Genomic DNA, 18623 nt, shown 5'->3' with positions numbered 1-18623 from the left:
ATATGCATTAAACGCATAGCCGTATCATTCTATATGTCCATGTCCGCTTTTACGTTAAGAAACCTTATTTTATAGTAGAACACTTTTTTTTTTCCTTTAAGGCATTTGATGGCAAAAAGCATATACATTAAATGCATGGAAAGGTAGAGCCATACACTTTCCATTGACTGTAATGTTAAGGAGAAAATGATACATTTCCATATTTTTTTTTGTGGGACAGAAAAGCATAGTAGGGTAGATTTTCCATTCCACAAAAAAGTTCAGAAACATATGGGACGTGAAACATAGTCCACAGCATGCATTTTTGTACTACGTTTGACCCAATATTGACCATGAGAAATGCAAACCAGAAAACAGCTGCTCTACAGGGAAATCATACATTAATTCAGTTGACCCACCAGCTCCAAATTACATGACATAAGGGATTGCCTTATGCCCCATTTACACGCAAAAATGATTGCTCAAAATTTGTTCAAAAGTTAAGGAGAATGACAGTTTTGAGTGATCATTTTACATTAAGTACTATTGGCACTCATGCCCATTAGTACTTTATCAGCTTCATTTGCATGCAAATGAGATTCCAGGAGCTGTTGCAGAACTCAGCAGGAGGTCTGAGATCTGTAATGTTATCTCCTGCCCCCAGTATGCGATCTGAACGATGATTTTTATGCTGAACTAAAAATCATCGTTCAAACGAAAAGTGCACGATGCTCGCATTAACACACAATAGTTATTGCTCAAAAGCCATTGTTTCAACTAATTGTGAGCGATAATCGTTGCGTGTAAATGGGGTCTTTATTCCCTATCACATACCCTCAGCAGATCCTGACACCCAACAGCATCATTCTCTTTCACCCTAAGGCTATATTCACACTCTATATTCTGCAAGGGAAAAGCTACAGATTAGCCCCATCAATTATGGGGCTAATTTATGTGCAGATAATCTACGGTAGAAATCTGTAATTTTTTTTATTTTGTGGGTATAGCCCGAGGATGGATTTCCTTGGGTCATATTTAGCCTTCCACAGCACACCATGGTCTCCAACTGATCGTGTTGTCATGCTACCAGTCAACTTTTCAGTAAAATCATGTAAATTGCTCGAAGACTCCTCAGGCAGTCCAGTTCATTACACAATAAGAGCGCCCTCTGCTGCCTTGCTACATTATTGCATCTGCGAGCATCCCACAGTGACCGGACGTCCCGAAGTCTGGCCTTTAAACACTGCAAAATGCATTCCTCATAGTGAAGAGGCAAGGACCTAACATTTAACCCCCCTTCTGGGTTGTGCAATACGCTGATGTTATTTTGGCAGAACAGATTTCAGGTTGCACCTGATAAAACCACCAAGCAGAACATGTTATACCTGCTGGGAGTTGTGGTCATAAGATGCCCATGAGCACTACCCTCCCACGCCTGTCCTTATCTGTTCTCTTTTCAGGACCCTTCCCCGTGGTTAGTTTGATGGTGGGTTCAGTTGTTAAACAATATGCTCCGGATTCAGATCTTCTACCAGATTCCAACAATACAGGCAATGAATCATTAGAAGCCAAGAGGATCTTAATTTCAGGAACACTCTGCTTCTTAATTGGAATTATACAGGTAACATAGTTGGTCTTGTGACCCTCATAAGATGCCTAGTTCTCCATTACTGTGTTATCAGAGATGTGATAGTGGCAGACATACTGGCATGAAGTAGACTGTCTGCTAAGAGATTTTACTGGTAATTCTCAGATTTCACTAAAGGCTAATTTTTGATACTGTTAAATAACCACAAGCAGTTGGGGTTACTGTACATGCTGCCAGGACCGCAAGGACCGCTGATTGATGGCTGCCACCTGGACATCTGATTGCTTCATCCATGTGCTGCCCGACAATCAGGGAATCTTGACCTGTGTATGGGCGCCAGTATATTTGCTCATCTAAATTGCACTGAGAATTGGAGGTCAAATTTGATTGGTTCATATAGCTTAATGTTTGACATGTGACTGATTTAGCATAAGGTGCGACCCCAAAACAAATACTGCGCCTAAACTTACAAAATGAGGCACTTTTCAGGAACTTCTCCCCTTAGTGAAAGCCCCATAGTGTTTTTACATCCTGCAGCTGCAGAACCTGTATGGAGGGAGATGGCACTGCAATCTCCCTCCATAAATCGTGGGTGTCAGCTGTTTTCTTTCCTGCTGACACCTGGGGGCAACAGCCCTGACATGCCACGCGGCTGATCGGGGCTGTTAATCCTTTAAATGCCGCTGTCAATTCTGACAGCGGCATTTAAATTCCCAGAATGACGTTCAGGGGCTCCATACCCCCCCCCCCTCCCCCCGCGCGATGAGATCGCAGGGAGTTGTGTGGGTGTCATGGCAGCCCAGGGCTGTCTTGAAGTATGCCTATCAAGCCTTCCCCCGTGGGGCAGTTTGATAGACTGCCTGTCAGATCACAGTATAATGTAATTCTGTGGCATTACATCTCACTGCAGGAGCGATCAAAGCATCGCATGTTGTGGTCCCCTAAGAGGACTAAAAGAAAATGTAAAAATTAGAATAATAAAGTTCTACTAATTATTAAAAAAAAGTAAAAAAAAGTTTAAAAAAAGCAGCTTTTGCCGTATTTGTATTAAAAGAATCAGAATAATAAAACAAAAATACCTATTTGGTATCACTGTGTCCGTAAATGTCCGATCTATTAAAGTAATGCATTATTTACCGCGTAGGTAAATGTCATTGAAAAAAAAAAAGACGCCAGAAATGCGTTTTTTTGGTCACCCTGTCTCCAAGAAAAAATGTAATAAAAGCGATCAAAAAGTCCTTTGTATTCAAAAATGGTACCAACGGAAACGACAGGACGTACCGCACTAAAGGAACCTTCACACAACTACTTTGATGGAAAAATAAAGTTATTGTGCGCAGAAGATGGAGACAGAAAATGATTTAAAAAAATTAAATATCTTAAAAAAAAATACAAGTAGTACAGCAAAAAACAACTATGTGTTTGGTATCGTAATAATTGTACTGATGCACGGAATAAAGTTATCATGTCATTTTTGTTGCAGTTTGTGAGCCATAGAAACAAAACTCACCGAAAGATGACGGAATGTTGTTTTTTTTCCATTCCTCTCCATTTAGAATATTAAAGTTTTTCAGCACATTATACGGTACATTTAATTGTACCATTGAAAAATACAACTCGTCCCGCAAAAAACAAGCCTTCATACAGCTAGATGGATGGATAAATAAAGGAGTTACGATTTTTTTAAAGGGTTAGGAAAAAACAAAAAAATTTTTTTTTAAAAAGCTCCATCTCTAAGGGGTTAAAATTGTCAGTCAAGAGGATGAGTCTGCTAGGAGGCATTTCAGTGCATTAAAAGTTCCAGATGTTTGTACATCCATACATGCATCTCATAATTATATCACAGTCCTTTATGCAAGCCTAACTTCAGTGACCTGAACTCCAGAAGGGTTGGTGACCATCTGCTATGATGTCTCCATACACAGCACACAATGAGGAGAGGAGATCTTGCTTCCCTATCCCTATGTAGCACACACTTAGGCCTATATGTCACACAAATGTATTTGTGCACGCAATGTGTAATGATGAATACAACCCATGTGACAGCGGCCTTAAAGTGGCCCTGCAAACAAAATCCAAATGTCACCTCTATCTATCTATCTTATATTTATCTATCTCATATCCCAGAGGAAAACCTATGTGCCAATTCTAGATGAGTGTATATATGTGTGTATATATATATATATATATGACGAAAGCCCTCACTCACTCACTGACTCGCCACTAATTCTCCAACTTCCCGATGTCGCAGAAACATGAAATTTGGCTCGAGCATTGATTATGTCATAATGAGAGAAAAGTTATTGGGTCCCAACTCGATTATTTAATTCTAGCACAAAAGAATTAGCTTCCAAATTTTACGTACAGAATCTAATTCTCTCACTTCCCGCTGTCATAGAAATTTGGCACGAGCATTGATTATGTCATAAATAGGAAAAGTTAATGGGTCCCAACTCGATTATTCAATTCTAAGTGCAAAAGAATTAGCGTCCAAATTTTACGTACGGAATCTAATTCTCTTACTTCCCGATGTCATAGAAACTTATAATTTGGCACAAGCATAGATTATGTCCTAAATAGGAAAAGTAAAGAGATCCCAGCTCAATCATTGATTATTTAATTCTAGCGCAAAAGAATTAGCGTCCAAATTTTACCCACAGAATCTAATTCTCTCACTTCTGATGTCATAGAAACTTGAAATTTGGCACGAGCCGAGTATATCAGCTAATAAATATATATAAATTCCTACCATGAAATCCTGAAAACATGACTGGAGTTAGAAACAGTTACAGATAGTTCTCATAGCTTATAGCAAAAAACTATTTTGAGATACTAATACATGATATCCACCTTGCTCCTGCAGTTGGGTCTTGGTGTCCTTCAGATTGGTTTCATTGTCAGATATCTTGGAGAACCCCTGGTTGGAGGATTTACAACTGCTGCAGCTTTTCAGGTTCTTGTGTCACAAATTAATCAACTCCTTAGCCTTACAGGGAAGAACCACAATGGAGTATTGTCCATAATATATGTAAGTACCACACTACTGAATACTGTACAGACATAGCATGTTGTTGATATATCACAATGTAATAGAAGTCAAATACATTTTAACTATACACTATAATTTGTGAGGAAATGGTGATGCCAGATATAGGAATTGTGTTTATTACATGGGCAATAGTATTTAATTTTTGCTATTAGTTCTAATTGGCTACAACACATCAGCTATGCAATCTTCAAATACAAACAGAATGCATTAGTCAGTCAGAAATGGAAAGATCTAGGAGCAACCATAAAAATGTGGGCCACACAAGCGCTCAAAATGACAGCTTGGCATTGCTTTCTCATCGCTGAAGAACCACATGAAAAGGTTAAAGGGGTATTAAGGTAAGGTGATGTTATTTCCTATCTACAGGATAGGGGATATCTAGATGATTGGTCGGCGTCCAATCACTATTGGTGACCCCTGCCAATTGCCAGAATGGGGATCCTGTGCCGCCTTGAGAGACTGACAAATGAATGGAGCAGCAGACCATTTCATTGAAATGAATGGGAGGGCTGGAGATTGCCAAGTGCTTGAGCTCAGCTATTATCAGCGCTTTCACAGAAATGAATGGAGCAGTGGCTGAAAATGGCCATTCATTAACCAGTCTCTTAAGACGACACTGACCTCCTGTTCAAGCGATCAGTGAGGGTCCCGTCTGATCCCTGTTGATCATCTAGTTAACCCCTGTCCACCTTATATAACCTTATCTTACTAGAACACTTCTTTAAACTGTTTGTAGTCAGGTAAACACTATTAGGCCCAATGTCCACTTGCACGCACCGATTCCACGGCTGAATCCCGCAGCGGTATTAGTGCGTGCCCACGGAGATGGAGAGGAAAAGACATTTTCTTACCTCTCCGGATCCAGCGTGGGTCTCCTCCGTCGCGGTGAGATCTTCTTTTTTGGGATGATTTAGTGATTCCTGCACTGAGCAGGGAGTTGGGCCAGAAGCCCCGGGGGGTCCTTTACGATTCTATGCTTCTATGCTTCTATGATGCTTCAGCACGGTGGATGTGTCTGGGCACGCTGGTTGATGCACCCGGCACATGTGCAGTGCTTTTTTTTTTTTTTTAAATCTCCTGCTTTCCTGTAGATCCACGGCTAGACCACAGTGACAGCTGTGGGTGGTCCACGGATCGGACAGCTTTCATTGACTTCAATGGAAGCCCTCCGTGCAGGATCCACAGAAAAATGTAGCATGCTGCCATTTCTTCCTGCAACTGCGATCCGCACGCCAGGAAAAAATCACATCCGCATGCTTTTTACTGCGGACGCTAACGCATTCCTACAGGCAGTTTGATTTACAGATCTCCCGCATGGGTTCTGCAAATCAGATCCTCCCACTGTAAGCACATGGCTGCTGTAGGTGTTCTTTAGTATTCCGTCCCCTACAAAACCCCCGAGTCCTCAGTTGCTATGGAATACTAATTAACATCTAGCTGGACAGCAGAAGCGTGTTTAAAAGACCTGTGATGATGTCACCATCATGTGTTCAGGGGCAGAGCATGTCACTCACTCATGCACAGACGGACAGGTTGTTAGTATTTGGATGATATAGGATAATGCAGTTTATTGATGAAAAGGGTTATGAATGCTGATGTGTATGTTGAGAGATTGGTTAACACCTATTGGTTATTGCACAACTACTGATGATGGTGCAGTTAATTTATTGTAACAGTCCCAGTTTTGGCCCTAAGGTACATTGTCTGAGTGGTTTAAATATCAGTCATGATGGCCACATATCCAATTTGCATAACTGGTCACTGAGCTGGGCAGGGCATGTACATCAGATGGACAAATAGTTGGGCACAACTTGCTCAACAGAGTGGTACCTGTGTTTAGTACCAATGGAGCAATGTGACATGCAAGATGTTGTGGTGGTAGAGTGAGAAGCAAGTACAAGGGGTCTGTGTAAGGTTGCGTGTGCGTGTGTGGCCTGAGTTGTGCACCCCGGGAGAAGCCCTGGAGTCTGCTGTGAAAGTGGTGCAGTTCATGAGTGTGAGGTGCAGAAAGCCCTGGAGCCTCCGGGTCAGTACGGAGAGTGCCTGATCAGTCAGACCTTCTTGACTATGAGAGCTCTTGTTGAGAGTGCAAGTCCGCCACTAGAAAACAGTGAGTGTTACACCAGGCCTCCTGAGTATATAAAGAGACTGTGACTTGATTACACAAGAGCTGATAAGCCGAGACAGCGTTGGCATGTAGTAGTCAGTATTGCCAAGTACTGAAACTGTGAGCCAAGTTAGAGACTGTACCACTAATTTGGCTTGCAAATAAAGATTACAGTATTGTTTGTCACAATGTGCGCTCCATCGCTCAAAAGGCCACAACAGCGATAACACATTTTACATCCCGGCACCGCTCCCCTGATTGTCTGCCACACTTTGCACACCCCTTATGTATATTGCAGTCACTTCCGTGCAGTTCAGCCTCCTCTCTGCTACATACCAGATATCTAATTAATCTTTAGGGCTAATGCCCATGGCGCTTCACCACAGCTATTAAGTTCTATTGAACCTAATAGCTAAATGTTCACGCTGCGGAATTCTGTGGTGAAATGCTGCAGCGTGAAATTACCATAGCAAAGCTGTGGCAGCATATAATGATGCAAAAAAAAGGCTTCTTGATTAAAGGAGCATATTTTATTGTTTCACAGTTTTAAAAGAGGCGACGTTTCGACCTACAAACAAGGTCTTTTTCAAGCCAACAAACTAGTGAAAACACAGTTCAGACTCCATGTTCATGCAGCGTGAAATTACCGGCGGCATGTCCTATTTGCCGTGGGAATACGCGCGGATGGCTTCCGTTGTAGTCAATGGAAGTCGCCCATAACGCTATACTTCCGCTTTACTACAGTCGAAGTATAGCATGAATACACGCCCCGTCGGCCGCCTCATGCGGGAGCTACGCAATGGATCCGGAGGGGAGTATGGGGTCTTTGGGGGGGGCTCCATGACTGACCCCGTTGAGGTGTTCCGCTTACGGAGCCCGTCACGGCCGTGAGCCCTTATGCTTAGATTTCTCCCTCTTACTTCTTCTATACTGTGCTAGCAATCCCATGATGCATCACATGACCAGCTAGAGCCAGTACCATCTAATTTCATTACCTTCTATAGTCACTTAAATAAGCTAAAGACCAAAAGTATACAATTAAGACGATGCACCATCATCTCCTCTATCACTAACGGTGTGCCAAGAGCCTCTAATCAGCATCAGTAACTGTGATAGGAGTTTCTGCCTCCACCCCCTGCATGCTACAGTCCATGTAATATCAAACAAATTCTGCTATTTCAAAAAGTGACTTCTTGAGAGAACATAAAGGCAAGTATGTCTCGGACTGTCACAAGGAGATCACCTGACCCACCTGGAATAGTTATATTACCCAGTATATACAAAAGGATATCATCAGAGTGGCCCTTTAATACTTTATTACTAATTTATTGCATTTAGATAATCCTGTACATGTTCCATTTTTATATCTTAGTCTTTTTCTTTTGTGTTTTAGTCACTTATTGATATCTTCCGCGACATCGCTAAAACCAACATCTGTGATTTCGTCGCTGGACTTTTGGCCTTTTTAGTATGTGTGGTGGTAAAGGAAATCAATGAAAGATTCAAGCACAAGCTTCGTGTGCCGATTCCAATAGAAATTATTGTAGTAAGTTTGAAATGACTGTCAATGCCCGTGTCCTGCAGGTAATTGTTATGCATTTTAGTTATTGACACAGAAGGGTCATATAAAGTAAACCGGAAGGAACCTGGAGGAAATATACAGATTGTGTGTGAATGAAGGTCATTTGCACATGGAGGAAGAGGCGAGGCGTGTTCTCTTTTCATAGGTTTTATTTAATTCAACCCTATAACAGAATAACTTTGCCCCGTACTTTTTATTAAACCGGCAACTCCTTTAACCTACTTAAAGGGAGTGTCTAGGGTTTAAAATCCATGGCTGCCTTTTTCCAAAGCACCACCCTTGTCCATAGAGTTGTTTACAGCATTGCAGCTCCGTTCCATTGAAGTGAATGGGAGCTGAACTGCAATGCCAAAACATAACCCACAGACAAGTGTGTTTAGAAGAAAGCAGCCATGTTTTTCTAACCCTATACAATCCCTTTACCTCATTAACACTAAAAAACATAGTTACGTTCCAGCTGTGCGGGGTTTATATGGAGCAGGATCGCAAGCCAATCCCGCTCCATAAAAGGTATCTCAGGCAGCTACAATCAGTGCTAATGTCTGCAGCATGCCTTCATAGATTGCCTGTCAAAATGTGGTATAATGTAATACTGTGGTATTACATTGTACTGTATGAGCAATTGCAAGTTCAATCCCATTTTCAATCCTTGGGAAAAGAATAAAGTAAGTTTAACCTCCCCCCCCCCCCCCCCCACCTCCCATGATATTACTATTATTATTTTTGGTATCGCCACATCCACAAAAGTCAGATCTATCAAGGTAACACATTATTTATCCCTCATAGTGGAAAAAAAGGCTGGAATTGTGCATTTTTGGTCACACTATCTCTAGACAAAAATATGTAATAAAAAGTGTTCAGAAAGTCACATTCTCCAAAATGGCACTGATAAGAACTACAGAACATCCCACAAAAAACAAGCCCTTTAAAAAAAAAAAAGTAGTACAACAAAAGTAACACTATCTAAATTAACCATCGTGGTAATTGTACTGGCCCGCAGAGTAAAGTCATGCCATTTTTGTTGCAGCCTCAAAGATGGCGGAATTGCATTTTTTAAAATTACATTTCACTCAATTTTTTAAAGTTTTCCAGTAAATTATGTGGAATATTAAATGGTACCACTAAAAATTACAACTTGCTCATTAAGAAACAAGCCCTCATGTAGCTATGCAAACAGAAGAAAAAAAAAGTGTTTTTTTTTTTTTTTAAAGTGAGGAAGAAAAAATGAAAATAAGGGGTCGCGTCCGTAAGGGGTTAAAGGAACAACCCAGCCAAGTTGGGGTGCCTTCACATGGGCAAGCGCGAGTCACACAAGACATTCTTGGGCACGACTTGCATCACACAGGACACGGATACTCCTTCCATTTGCTGTGTGATCTGCTGGAGACTACACATCTGCATGTTCTGTTCTTGTAAATAGACCCATTGAAAAGAATGGGTTCTGTCTTTGGGTGAGTTTTGTGCGTTTCGCAATGCACAAAACTTGCACAATTTTATTCACCCTAAAACTGATACACTATTATGATTATTAACTCAGTGTAAGGTTTGGGGAGATTTGCATGGAATCCCTAAGTATAATAGTTTAACATTTACATCAAGGAGAACGAAGTACAGAGAATACCGTCTACTTCTATGTATGGACTACTGAAAATACCCATTTTATTCCAGTTTCTAATACATCTGCAGAGACACATACAGTAAGGAATCAAAGAGATAATGCATAATCATCCAAAAATCTAAGTGTCTAAAATGTTTTTTGCTTTTACATTTCAGACAATAGTAGCTACAGGAGTGTCTTACGGAGCAAATTTGAAAGAAAGGTATAATGCTTCAATTGTGGCAACCATCCCCAGCGGGTGAGTCATTGTACTTCAACAACACATCATCTTAAGTCCTGCTGCACATGATCGGATTTGCACTGCGGAATCCATAGTCGGCGTCCGCACCGTGGATCTGCAGCAAATACCGTTGGTTACATGCTTTGTAAAAGCTTAGGAAAAGTTGTAGCATGTTCTTAGTGCTGATTCTGCACGGACGTCTTTCATTGATGTCAATGGAAGCTGTGCTACCTGCGGCCCATCCACAATTGACATTGCTGATGTCGGGGGTCTTCAACGGAGACCAGTGCTGATGTTGCCTGAGTCCAAATTCAAAGGAAAGTTATAATGAGTACTCATAGGAGAGAACCATAATAAGCCACTACACACACACAGTCTAGTGAATCAGAATGAATTCTACTTTATTGTTGAACATTGCCAGTTTTTATACAAGATGAAAAGAAGGCATTTCCAAATGTTGCCTGATACTAAGTTTCAAACTACTTTACATTCTGATATTGCTGACCAAGTCCTCATTTCAACAGATTACAATATGGCTGTAAATCAAGGCCTTCTAAACAAAAGGTATCAGCACACTCCTGTGTGAAGTGAACATCAAACAGTTGCATATGATCATAAAGATTGACTCCACACTGTCTGAGTACAAACTTAATTACACCTCTTCCCAGACCAGAATGTAATCTTAAATTCCCATCATGTTAAGTTCAACCTTGTCTCCAAGTCAATCGAATTTGCACATCAAAAGAGGGGACATTGCTTCTGATTTGCACATAGAACTGGTTTAGCCACCTTACTCAGTATATTCAGTACATTCTGGTCAAAGGTTCAAACTTGTATTCAAGATGGCTGAATGAAATAATACATTTAGTATTTTAAAATCGTCATCCAAATAAACGCTTGAATATACCTTTTTACATATGATTCTATATCCAAGTTCTATTAGCAACTTCTGGAATGTTTTACATATTTTTCATTTCCATAATACATAACATATACAACCAAATAACTAATGTCACATTTATTACACTGTTTCCTTATCTTTCTTATGCTAGGCTATTTAAAAATAGGATTAACCCCTAACACTGATAAGTCGCGTGTACCTGCATCATCACCTAGCAACAGTGCAGGAAAAAAACATTTAAAAAATGTACTGTGCCTGACCAACGGCGGCTCACTGCAGCCAGCCGCAGTGCAGGTAAAGAACAAAAGTGACAAGTAGCAGTGGACGCCAGATGCCATCAAGGCTGGATTTCGGTGTGGAATCCAACCCTTTGGTGTGCAGCTGGCCTTAGACCACTGAAAACGGACAATAATTGATCAATGGGTGTATTTGGCGACTGATCACAGTTTTACTTGGTTCCAAATGGAGAATGATTTAATTTTATCTAGTAAGATATAATTAAAATCTTTGTGTAATCCCCAATTTGCTGAGGTTATTTAACGTTTTATAGCTTGTGTGGCGGGCTCCCTTAATTTCTGTGAAGAGAAGGAAAGAATTAGTAACCCACCTAGCCGCTCTAAATGGCATCCAGAGCAGGTCTCACATTATAGGTGCATTATAAATATACATAACAACGGCATGCATTATTATTAGAGATGAGTGAGCGTACGCGCTAAGGCAAACTCCTCGAGTGAGTAGTGCCTTATGCGAGTACCTGCCCGCTCGTCCCTAAAGAGTCCGGTGCCGGTGGGGAGCGGCGAGGGAGAGCGGGGAGGAACAGGGGGGAGATCTCTCACTCTGTCCCCCCCCCCCCCCACTCCTCCCCGCTCTCCCCCGACGGCATCCGAATCTTTAGAGACGAGCGGGCAGGTACCCGCATAAGGCACTACTCGCTCGAGGAGTTTGCCTTAGCAGACGCTTGCTTATCTCCAATTATTATCCTTACTAAATACCATAATGACCTCTTGAGATAAAGTACGGTGTAAGATGAGTTGACAGGTCAGTGATGGCTTCATGTCTTCTGTTTTAGGTTCATTAAACCCATGGCACCAGATGTGAGCATGTTTTCTTCAATGATTGGCTCTGCGTTTTCCATTGGAATAGTTGCATATGCTGTAGCTGTGTCCGTGGCCAAAGTCTATGGAACCAAACACAACTATCCTGTGGATGGAAACCAGGTAAATTGTTGCATGTGGTGAAGAGGGATATCTTCCTGGTGAGTAAATGAGGAAGGTGCTCGTGGTTCCTGTGTCCGTAGGTAGCATTAATGTATTACATGGGCTCAGACTAAGCTCTGCTTCACGAAAAGCATTTTTACGTGGCCAATTTAGCCGCGATAAAATTTGCGCTCTGACACATTAATTTCCAATGTATTCATTCAGATGAGCAATTTTTAGCCGCGTTAAAACATCACGCCAGGAATTATAGGACATCGGTGAGCAAAAAGGGTGACTGATTTTAGATGCTGCCGGAAAAGATAGGGCAAGACCTATCTTTTGCTGAGATACGCGGGAGGCTCCTCCAGACTCCTATGGTAGCTGCAGAAACAGAGGGGTAGGGAGTTTAGCTGCGACCAACAGTGCAAAAAGATGACCGCTAGCTCTATTTAAGCAATTGAAGCCATACCAAGGATTGATGCCGACCAAGGAATATTAATTGCAGATGGGCTGCGGGGCGGACAGCTTACATAGACTTTTTAATAGAACCGTCCATGCGGAGTCTGCACAAAAACAAAACATACTGCGAATTTAAATCCACTTGCAGAAATCGCAATCGCTCTACACTCCTCTTAGGGGACATGCAAATGTTCTATTTTTTCAATGGGTGTGGAATCCAGCAGATCGTCCGCACGGAGGGTGATCGCAAATCGGGTCGTGTGTGCAGCCAGCCTTAGAAGGATTTCATAGATACAGTTGCAAGAAAATGTAAGTGAGCCATTTAGGCAGGGTTCACACAGGGCGGATTCCTGTCGGAAATCTCGCGGTTTGGCCGCAGCAAAAACCGCAAGATTTCCACCGGGAGAACCGCAGCGGTTTAAGCCGCGGCGGCTTTGAAGCGGCCCGGCCGCATGCTTTTCCGTTGCGGTCGGCGCTCCCATAGAGGAGAGCGCGGCCGCGACGTAAATAAACAAAAAAATGAAAGTAAACAGACATGCTGCTTCTTTTGAAACCGCAGCTGCGGTGGCCGCAGCCGCGATTTCAACCGGATTTACCGCAGCGGATTAGCCGTCCCGTGTGGACGAGGTTTCTGAGAAATCTCGTCCACATGGCTGGCTAATCCCAAGATTAGCGGCCGCGGACGGATCTGCTGCGGCAAAACTGCGGCAAATCCGCCCTGTGTGAACCCAGCCTTACAGTTACCTGGATTTCTGCATTGATTACTAATAAAATGTGGTCTGTTTGCTACAATTATATGCAGTCTAGTTCTACTAATAACACACAAACAGTTGGACTGTTTTAGTTTCGTTTATTGAGCGCGCTGAGTAAATCTCCACAGTGCAGGGAGAAAAAGTAAGGGCGCCTGCACACGAGCGAAAATTCCGCGGTGGATTTCCCGCGGAATTTGCGCCCCTGGAAGCTGCCATAGGATTGCGTTAACAAACGCAATCCTATACAGACGATTTGGCCGCGCAAAATCTCGGCAGCCAGCACATGAAAGAGCCGGGGCTGCGGGAGAGGTGAGTGCCCGCGCTGTTCTCTGTAGATGCTCAGGTCGGGCCCCGCTGCGAGAATTCTCGCAGCCGGATCCGACCAGGCCATCTGCAGGCGGCCTAAGGCTGGAGTCAAATAGGTCACATTCCAGGGGGAAATCTCACGGTTTTGCCGCAGCGAAAAATCACGAGATTTCTGCCGGAAAAGCGCCGCTTCAAACCCCACAGCACTTAGCCTCGAGTTTTGGAGCGGCTTGGCCGCATGCTTTTCTGTTGCAGCCGGCGCTCCCAATAGAAAGGAGCACGGCCGCAACGGAAAAAAGTAGACCTGCTGCAGCTGGAGAATCTACGCCGGCTTCTGCCAGGTTTGCCATCCCGTGTGGACGAGATTTTTGATTAGTGGCCGCAGGTGGATTTGCTGCAGTGAAATTCCGCATAGAATTTCCGCGGCAAATCTGCCCTGTGTGAGCCCAGCCTAAGGCCTAATGTCCACAGGCAGGTCTGATTCTGTGTAGGGAAGCCCATAGCATACTCATAGAATCATAGAATGGTAGAGTTGGAAGGGACCTCCAAGGTCATCCGGTCCAACCCCCTGCTCAGTGCAGGATTCACTAAATCATCCCAGACAGATATCTGTCCAGCCTTTGTTTGAACACTTCCATTGAAGGAGAACTCCCCACCTCCTGTGGTAACCTGTTCCACTCGTTGATCCCCTCACTGTCTAATATCTAATTTGTGTCTCCTCCCTTTCAGTTTCATCCCATTGCTTCTAGTCTTACCTTGTGCAGATGAGAATAGGGCTGATCCCTCTGCACTGTGACAGGCCTTCAGATATTTGTAGACAGCTATTAAGTCTCCTCTCAGCCTTCTTTTTTGCAAGCTAAACATTTCCAGATCCTTTACCCGTTCCTCATAGGACATGATTTGCAGATCGCTCACCATCCTGGTAGTTCTTCTCTGAACTTGCTCCAGTTTGTCTGTCTTTTTTAAAGTGGGGTGCCCAGAACTGGACACAATATTCCAGATGAGGTCTGATGGAATCTGACCCTATCCACGGTCGAGGACCCTGTGTACCTGTGCAGGCAGGTGGCGGTGTCCGTGCTGACCTCTCTTCTTCCGGGACATCTGTACTGTGGATGTACATGTGCAGTATAGATTTTTTTTTTCAAATCTCCTGCGGGATCTGCGGCCCATCTGTAGTGTCAGCTGGGGGCAGGCCCTGGATAGGACAGCTTCCATTGACTTAAATGGAAGTAGTCCGTGCAGAAACCATACTGAAATGGAGCATGCTGCGATTTATTTTCCGGACCAAAGTCTGCAAAACAAATCTGCATGCTTTAATTACAGTGCGGATGCCCATGCTTCCGTATGGGTGACTTGAATTGCGTATCTCCTGCAATTCCGATCCGCCCATAAAATAACCTGTAAATCCACTTAAATACTGTTTCTCTGAAAATAAAACCTACCCCGAAAGTAAGACCTAGCTGCATTACATAAGAAAGATCTCAGCTTAGCCAATCAGAGCCATAATTTCCTGGAGGTGGGTTTTGTTTTGCCCCATTGTGTGGCCGTGATATCAGTGCCACATAATGGGAGCAAACCATGTTAGGCCTTAGTCACACGGGCGTTTTTTCACGCGATTTGCGCATCGCATGACGGATGCGCATGCGCAAATCGCGTGACCGGCGCCGAAAAATCGGCCCAAAAATCGCCCGAAAATCTGCTCCTAGCCGCGTTTCATTAGAAATGGGCCGGAGCTGTCCAGCGCATTGCATTCAATGGAGACGGCAATACAGCGGCTCCATTGAATGCAAGCGCTGCGGGCGAGTGTGGGATGAATTGTCGGGAAGGGGTTAAATATATAACCCCTTTCCTGCAATGCATCCTGAAAAGTGAAAAAATAAAAAAAATGTATGTACTTACCTGCTCCCGGCAGCTGGAGATCCCGGCGGCCGGCCTGCAGTGGGTGTGAAGGGGGTGTGACTCAGGCTTGCCCCTGATTGGCTCAGCGCTGAGCCAATCAGAAGCAAGTCTCAGTCACACCCATTCATGAATTCATGAATGGGTGTGACTGAGATCAGCCTCTGATTGGCTCAGGCTGAGCCAATCAGGGGCAAGCCTGAGTCACACCCCCTTCACACCCACTGCAGGACCGCCGTGGGGATCTCAGGCTGCCGGGAGCAGGTGAGTACATCCTTTTTTTTTATTTTTTCACTTTTCAGGATGCATTGCAGGAAAGGGGTTATATATTTAACCCCTTCCCGACAATTAACCCCGCGCACGCCGGCAGCCCATTGCTTTCAATGGAGCGGCTGTATTGACGCTCCATTGAATTCAATGGGCAAACATCGTTCTTCTCTGCCACAGCTGTTCCAGCTGTGGAAGAGAAGAATGATTTATCTTCTATATGTTCTCATTGGGCTCGGCGCTGCTGCCGCCGGCCCCATTGAGCGCATATAGAGAAGAGAACAGGAATCGCAGATCGCAGATAGGTGCGATCTGCGATTTCTGTTCTCTAATTTATCGGATGAGCGCATAAAAAGCGCTCATGTGTCCGATACCATTGCAAAGCAATGGTTTTTAAAAATCGCCGGACGCATGCGCATGCGCAAATCGCGGCAATAAACGCCCGTGTGACTGAGCCCTTAGTCTGAAACCTCCCTTACGGTCAGAATTCTGACTTGGCCATTCCATAACCTAAATCTTCTTCAACTATTCTATAGTTGACATACTTGTGTGCTTTTGATCATTGATTTGCTTCATCTCTGCAGCTTGGGGTGACAGACGGCTGCCCTTAAATTTAGAAAGATGTTTCGGTACTCCTTACACTGCGATTTTGGTCTGTATTTAAAGCATGTAGTACACCGGGAAAAGCTTCTGAATAGGAGTTTAACTGATACAAGAGGCATCTTACACACTTAATTTTTCTGTCCACTGCTCCGTCTCCGATTTCCAGAGGAAGGCAAAATAATAGTGCAATTTTGAAAGCTGCCTAACCTAGGCTAGATGTGCACCCAGGCATAATTATTACAGGCCCTGAAACTGGATGATAACTCGCAGCGATGTTCTTTCTGCGAGAGTGCAAGCTCTAATGGAAAGCGAGGGTTTCATGGGGTCTTTAGTGTTTAGTGATGAAGCTGCCTTCCACCTTTCGGGCAACAAATGTAACATCAGAATGTGAGGAAGGGGAAACCCAACTGTCTACATGGAGCATATTTGGGATTATCCCAAGGTGAATGTGTTTTGCAGTATATCCTATAGGAAAGTCTACACCTTCTTTTCTCTTAAATGACTCAATCCTATGGATTTAGTAATTTGACACGCTACAGATATAACGTCTGCCACAGCTGGGACAGGACATCATTGCCCATTATCACAATGAAGTCAGAAGTGAGTGGTGACTATCAAACCGATAGACTGGCCGTGCAAGTCATGACAATGGTGAACTTCTTACTTGGCCTCCATGTTCTCCGGACCTTACACCTTGTGATTAGAGTCTATGTGACCCCAGTACCGCCCACCATTATCCGTGGCATCCCAGAAGCCATTGCATCAGTCTGACGTGATCCGCTACAACGTGTACGGCAAGAACTACAGGCTCCATGTGTGTCCGGTGACAAAGGCCACACCGTTGATGTGGAGAATATTTTAATGTTGTACACCTAAATGTTTTGAGTTTGTTCCCATTGATATCAAATTTCAGTATCTGAGGGTCATTAAATGGGAGTTAGAGTGTTTCACATTGGGAAGATTACTTGTAGTAACCCTGTATAAAAGAAAAGAACTTTCCTATTTGAAAAAGTCAAGAACGTAGAAGGACTGCCTGCTTACATCAAAGGGTAATTAACCAGCGACTGTTTTTAATTGATCTTAAACTAGAGAACGAACAGTGCAGAGAACAGCTGGATGCAGAAGACAAACGGGTCCACCCCGCTTGTCACTGCATCCTCCGCTCGGAGCGCTCGGCTGGGTGCTCCCAGCGGGGAACAGCTGGATGCAGAGAACAAGCTTGTCTTCTGCATCCTCCGGAGCGCAGGGTGATTACTCAACATTGAGCGATCATATTGCGCTGTAAATGAGGCAATGATTATCGCTCAAAAGACATCTTTTGAGCAATAATCTGTGCGTCTAAATGGGCCTTAACACCCTAATTATCATTATTAGTTTTCCTCCTTCATAGCTAGGACTGCCCACTGATCTGCTTAATATATTATTCTTCCTTTTTAACAGGAATTTATTGCAAATGGCGCCAGCAATTTGTTTGGTGGCATCTTTTCTTGCTTCTGTGCCAGTACTGCTCTCTCACGAACTGCAATCCAGGAGGGCACTGGAGGAAAAAGTCAGGTAGAGTACCATAGGAGCTAATTTATCGCAATGATGAAGACGACACTGAATATAACCACCGTGAAGCATCATATATACAGTTTATTTACATTAGCTTACTTCTGTACTCATCCTGACATACAACCTGTATAAAAGGACATACCTTATTAAAGACTGTAGAGCACTAAGCCAGCTCTGTGTCGGCTTTAAACCTGCAAAATTGTAAATAAAATGTTGAATTATAAACTAGAAGACACATTAAGTCTAATGATCACTTCCCACCTCTGTTTGGAGGTTTTGTCAAGGGGTTCCATCATGAATGGCAGGAAAATGTAGCACAGCTACTTCTGCAAAAATAACCATCATAAGGGAGACTTGACAAAATCAATGTAAGCTAATCCGCTGCAGCAGGCACTGTTGATGTCATTCATATGATGGATTAAGCATGCCGTTATTTTAACAAAGGTGTGATCAGACCGTAAGCTAATACAATGTATTTACAATGTTACAATATTATGCAAAGTAGCAGAATATGCCCTGTAAAATAATATTGTATGGTAAAGTCTA

At 43.3% G+C, this 18623-nt stretch overlaps 1 protein-coding gene across 1 annotated transcript in view; it reads left to right on the top strand.

The window, feature by feature from the left end:
- LOC136588079 (pendrin-like) overlaps positions 1 to 18623 on the top strand; it is a 130798-nt gene that overhangs the window by 41347 nt on the left and 70828 nt on the right. The window contains exons 4-9 of the mRNA XM_066587017.1: positions 1440 to 1600; positions 4431 to 4595; positions 8117 to 8269; positions 10079 to 10161; positions 12114 to 12261; positions 17964 to 18077. Coding sequence (XP_066443114.1) covers positions 1440 to 1600; positions 4431 to 4595; positions 8117 to 8269; positions 10079 to 10161; positions 12114 to 12261; positions 17964 to 18077 — 824 coding nt within the window. The remainder of the gene's footprint in view (positions 1 to 1439; positions 1601 to 4430; positions 4596 to 8116; positions 8270 to 10078; positions 10162 to 12113; positions 12262 to 17963; positions 18078 to 18623) is intronic.

The sequence above is a fragment of the Eleutherodactylus coqui genome, chromosome 13 (genome assembly GCF_035609145.1).
Source record: "Eleutherodactylus coqui strain aEleCoq1 chromosome 13, aEleCoq1.hap1, whole genome shotgun sequence".
Lineage (NCBI taxonomy): Eukaryota > Metazoa > Chordata > Amphibia > Anura > Eleutherodactylidae > Eleutherodactylus > Eleutherodactylus coqui.
Note: the sequence above shows the minus strand (reverse complement) of the source record. Positions and strands in the feature narration are given on the sequence as shown.